This window comes from Egretta garzetta, unplaced genomic scaffold (genome assembly GCF_000687185.1).
Source record: "Egretta garzetta isolate BGI_Z169 unplaced genomic scaffold, ASM68718v1 scaffold1214, whole genome shotgun sequence".
In the NCBI taxonomy this organism is placed as follows: Eukaryota; Metazoa; Chordata; class Aves; order Pelecaniformes; family Ardeidae; genus Egretta; species Egretta garzetta.
The window spans coordinates 34,184-39,140 of record NW_009259540.1 but is presented as its reverse complement, the minus strand read 5'-3'; the positions used below and the strand labels follow the sequence as shown (position 1 = coordinate 39,140).

The 4,957-nt window shown below is 55.2% G+C and overlaps 1 protein-coding gene across 1 annotated transcript in view; it reads right to left on the bottom strand.

The window, feature by feature from the left end:
• DDB1 (damage specific DNA binding protein 1) overlaps positions 1-4,882 on the bottom strand; it is an 18,029-nt gene extending 13,147 nt beyond the window's left edge. Inside the window, exons 1-4 of the mRNA XM_035893230.1 lie at positions 4,873-4,882; positions 4,052-4,329; positions 3,816-3,932; positions 2,347-2,568 (exon numbers count right to left, since the gene is read on the bottom strand). Of these exons, the coding sequence (XP_035749123.1) occupies positions 2,347-2,568; positions 3,816-3,932; positions 4,052-4,329; positions 4,873-4,882 (627 nt within the window). The remainder of the gene's footprint in view (positions 1-2,346; positions 2,569-3,815; positions 3,933-4,051; positions 4,330-4,872) is intronic.
• Positions 4,883-4,957: the final 75 nt, after the last annotated feature.

The following is a 4,957-nucleotide window of genomic DNA, read 5'->3' as shown; positions in this document are numbered from 1 at the left end:
GCCCGCCCTCGAGCCCCGGGTGGAAACCGGTGCGCTCTTGTCCAGACCCTGACACTGCGTTAAAGAATTTGTCCATCCCTCCCTGCCTCAGTTTCCCCAGCACGCAACAGCGACGGAGCTAATCAAACTCCCAGGCACGTTCAGCCCTTTTCAGAGCAGCACACGGTCACTGCGAGGCGTCCCAGCTTTGGGGAAATCAGTGGGGCAGCGAGTCAAAACCAGAAAGACACAGTAAGTCACAGAATCACAGAATGGCAAGGGTTGGAAGGGACCTCGGGAGATCATCTAGTCCAACCCCCCTGCTAAAGCAGGTTCTCCTAGAGCATTCTACACAGGACTTCATCCAGGCAGGCTTTGAATATCTCCAGAGAAGGAGACTCCACAACCTCCCTGGGCAGCCTGGGCCAGGGCTCGGGCACCCTTAGAGTAAAGAAGTTTTTCCTCATATTCAACTGAAACCTCTTATTATTGCCCCTAGTCCTGGCGCTGGACACCACTGCAAACAGGCTGCTTCCATCCTCGTGACTTCTGCCCTTAAGATATTTGTACGTGTTGATGAGGTCCCCTCTCAGCCTTCTCTTCTTCAGGCTGAACAAGCCCAGCTCCCACAGCCTTTCCTCCTAGGGGAGATGCTCCAGTCCCTTTATCATCCTAGTTGCCCTCTTCTGGACTCTCTCTAGGAGTTCCTCATCTTTCTTGAACCAGGGAGCCCAGAACTGGACCCAGTGCTCCAGGTGGGGTCTCACCAGGGCAGAGCAGAGGGGGAGGAGAACCTCCCTCGACCTGCTGGCCATGCTCCTCTGAATGCCCCCCAGAATGCAATTGGCCTTCTTGGCCACCAGGGCACATTGCTGGCTCATGGTCAGCTTGTCGTCCACCAGGACTCCCAGGTCCCTCTGGGCAGAGCTGCTTCCCAGCAGGTCAGCCCCCAGCCTGTACTGGTGCCTGGGGTTCGACCTCCCCATGGGCAGCACTCGACACTTGCCCACCTTAGTAAGTATTTCTAAAGCAAAGACCGGCTACGAGCTTCCCTTTTGATGCCAGGTTTCCAAGTCAGCGCAGCTGTGTGGGATAAAAATATGGTCCCCACACATGCTCCCTGCTCACACAGCAACGAGACGGCCACGTGGTGGGAAAGCGTGCGTGACGCAGCCCCGCGGGTCAGGCTCTGCTCTCTCGTACAAGGGGTGACGACTCCCTTCTCCCCTAAATAGAAGAACGGCAGCGGGTTTTGGAAGAAAACGGGGCTTGTTCCTACGTGTCAGCAATAGCTGACAATCCTTTGCTTTTTCAGGTAGAGTCTCTTCATCAAACCCTTGCCTGTTTTCTTCCCTTTTTTTGGGCACACCGCACAAAATCGCACGTTAAATCGCCACCGAAGCGTCGCTGAGGTGGGCAGGATGCTGCAGCCAGGCTGAACAGAGCACGCTGACGTGTGTTTAGGTGACAAGGGAGAGCACCAGCTACCCACCGGGCAGGGGAAGAGCGCTGTCCTGACGTGGGGGAATCTGGGCTGCCCTCCCAACCCCTAGGGTACGCGGTGACAAAGGGATTTCTGCCCCGTGCCTTCACTCAGTAACTGTTAGGGGGGTTCAACAGCACCCAGAGGGGGAATAATCAAGTCACTGCCACCACACGGGTGGTAGCTCTTATGGTATGAGTTTGCCGCTAAGAACTACAACGAAGCTGAACTAAATTCACAGCAGATCCCATGTGCTGCCATCCCAGGAAGTTTCAGTTAGGCCTGGGCAAGCCAGAAATTTGACAAAGCAAAGACAATCCCTCGCCCAGTCAGCACAGCAAAGGCTCTTTGGTTCAACATAAGCATTTAGAGAAGGGCCTACAAACACCACCTCTGCGAGGACCCAGGTGGTGGGAGAGGTTATGGCCCCTCTTTACGCTCCTGGAGCTGCCTCCCAAATACCAAACAAGACATATTGGCTTTTCTTTTAGGGGAAGGCTCAAGTCTCACAGCAGTGCCCATAGGAAACAACTGACTCTGGCTCTAATCCACCTGCTCAGCACCTGCTGGAAAGACCCATGAGGGTTTAACATGGAAATGGTCCCATCCAAAGCATCAGCTGCCCAGCTCTCTCGAGGGAGAACGTGGCTTCCTCTCTCCCAGAAATAGAAAAAAGCAGGACAGAGGAACATGGACTTTCCTTGGCTACTCAACAAGCCTGCAGGAGCCAGAACCATCTCTCGCTCTTCCCAAAGCACTGCTTTCTGGTGGCTCCAGGACACTGCTGCTGCTCCAAGCCCTTTGGAAAACCTTTAGAGACCTTGGCTGGTGGACCAGCAATCTCCAGCGCCCTCCACCTGAGTCACCAATCAAGAACAAGGTACCTGGTAGACAAAGCAGATGGTCGGAGCCTGACAGCCATAGAGAAACTTCACATCGATGACCTGGAGCTCTTCCAGGCGGATGTTAAAAGCCTTTAACTCCTTGTTCTCCCGGTCCAGGGGAATGACTTTGAAGAGGCCATCATAGAGCCGTAGGCCGATCATCCGGCACTCTGGGTCAATGATGCCGATTATGCCGGTCTCTGAGGGACGACCGATGCGATCCTGAGCGAGAGATCCACGGAGAGGGGAAAGAGAAATGGTGATTAGCACTAGAAAAAGATCCCTGCGTGGGACTTGAGAATAGTAGCTACAAGAGTTACCACCCTTTGGCTGAGGAATGACTCCCTGCGCACCTCCCAGCAGGCTTTAAAATACCATCTGGCAAGCCAAAGGCGATTCGGGCCATCTCCTGCCTCAAGCAGCAGGTCCTTTCCACCCAAAAGCCTGGTAGAACTCCCACAGCACTCACTTGTTCTCTCCTGGGAACCAGGTGCTCCAGGAGCAGCCCCTACAACAGGTTTTCTAATCCCAACTCTCTAACAAATGACCTCAGAGAAGCCACATCGCTGATCCGCGCCTCCACTTTCTATTGCTGATGGAGAGCAACGCTCACTGCTGCCGCAAAGTGCTTTGATATCTGCGACCAAAAATTACCCTCCAGAAATCCAGCCCTGTTATCAGCTTCCACAGACCCCTCAGCGTTACCCAGTGGGGGCCGGTATCAGCATCTCCATATATCATGAGGCAGAACCGTGGCACGGGACGATTAAGGACTTTTCCCCCAACACACTACCATGTCCCTGACAGGATGTGCCCACCTACAGCTCCTGCCCAGAGCCCCTGGCTCAGCTCCACCACCAGTAAGTCAGTGGAAGCTCAGCACCTGGAAACAGATGGAAGACATTTGTGGCTTGACAGCTGATGGAATCGTTTGGCTAACGACTAACAAAAAGCCAGAGACACACGTGGATTTCCGACCTGCTCAGAAGGTGTGATTTTAATCCACATAAACCAGAACAACAGAGAACAGCTACAGTTATTGGCAATGCTGTGTGGCCGTGATGGTAAGAGTAACTTCAGCAGCCACGCTTCTGGTATGCAGCGTGTAAGGACTGGCCACAAAATACAGGAAGAATCATTTCCTAGGGAAAATTCTACCTGACGTTGAGTTTTGAGCACTAATTCTCATTTACAGTAGGAGTATCTCAACCTTATTTCTCTGCAAACTACCCCGAGAACACAGTTCTAGTCACGTCCTCCATCTCTGAGCCCCAGACCGATTTGCTGCAGGCAAAAACCTCCAGCAATACCACTGGCAGCAGGGGAACCATAGCAGAGTCAGCAGCAGGCAAAGAATCACCAACAACAAGGCACAAACCCATCCCCTAGGCGCATCCTTGTCACCAGCAAAGTAAAACCATCCCTAAGGAAGGGAATTTGCCTCTTCCAGGTGCTGCAGCTTCACTCACCTGCACGTTGCCATGGGCACGGGTTATAATGTCAATGCTGTCCCCGTTCTGCTTGTACTCAAGGATGCAGGCGTTATACTTGGCCGTCAGGATGAACAACAAATCCTTGCTCTCCCCCTGCGAAAGCAGAGGGGCGGCGCGCCTTCAGGAGGGCGTCAGAGCCAGCGGGCCCCGGTGTGCCCGCGCCTGCCCTCCCCAACTGGCAGGCAGCCCCCTCCCCGCCCCAGCGCACCCACCTTGGGGCGGAAGAGCTCCATGACAGCAGTCTTGCCGTACATCCCCACCTCCTTAACGGGCCGCAGCCCCTCGGCTGTCACCACGTAGATCTCCAGTCGTGTATTCTTGGCAATCAGCAGGTTTAAATCCTCCGCCGAGGTGAAGTGCCCTGGAAAACGGAGAGAAGAAATCACTGTTGAGCTGCAAAAAAGCGACAAGGTGGCATCTTGGGGTGCTCTCACCGAAGAGCCTGCAGGAGTTGGTTGATCCTGGGGAGTCTGGTCCGTACCCCCACAGCCTCAGACTGAGCACCAGTCTCCCTGAGGCACCTCCCGAGCTGTGGCACCCCGAAACCCCAGCACCATCCTCCCACAACACCCGGCCCCCTCAGAAACTGCTTTCCCTGAGCTCTGCCCTCTCATCTTTCCCCAGGGAACCTCACTCCCGGGGGCCATTTCCACCCCACGTCCTCTCCAGAGTACACAGTGACACCCCAAAACACCTCGCGATAAGGCAGAGACATCACCACCACCTCTCCCTGCAGCACCCCAACCTTCTCCTGCTCTCTAACCCCTCCAGGTACCCCGCTTCACCCCCCCACACCAAAACCCCACAGAGCTCTCAGAAACCTCAAGCCTGGCCCAGATCCCGCAGCAAAACCCCACAACACCCCTGGGAACCTCAGTGCAACCCCAGTACCCCACAACACCTCCACGAAGCTCCACGTGCCCCCAGTGCCCCACAGCACCCCTCTAAGAAACTCAAGACAACCCCAGCTCCCTCAGTGCCCCACAGCACCCCAATAAAACTTAAGCCCCCCCCGCCCCGACTACCTCGGTACCCTGCAACATGTCTACGAACCTCAGGGCACCCCCAGGGCCGCCCCAAATCCACCCCCCACCTCAGCACAGCCCAAGGCACCACAC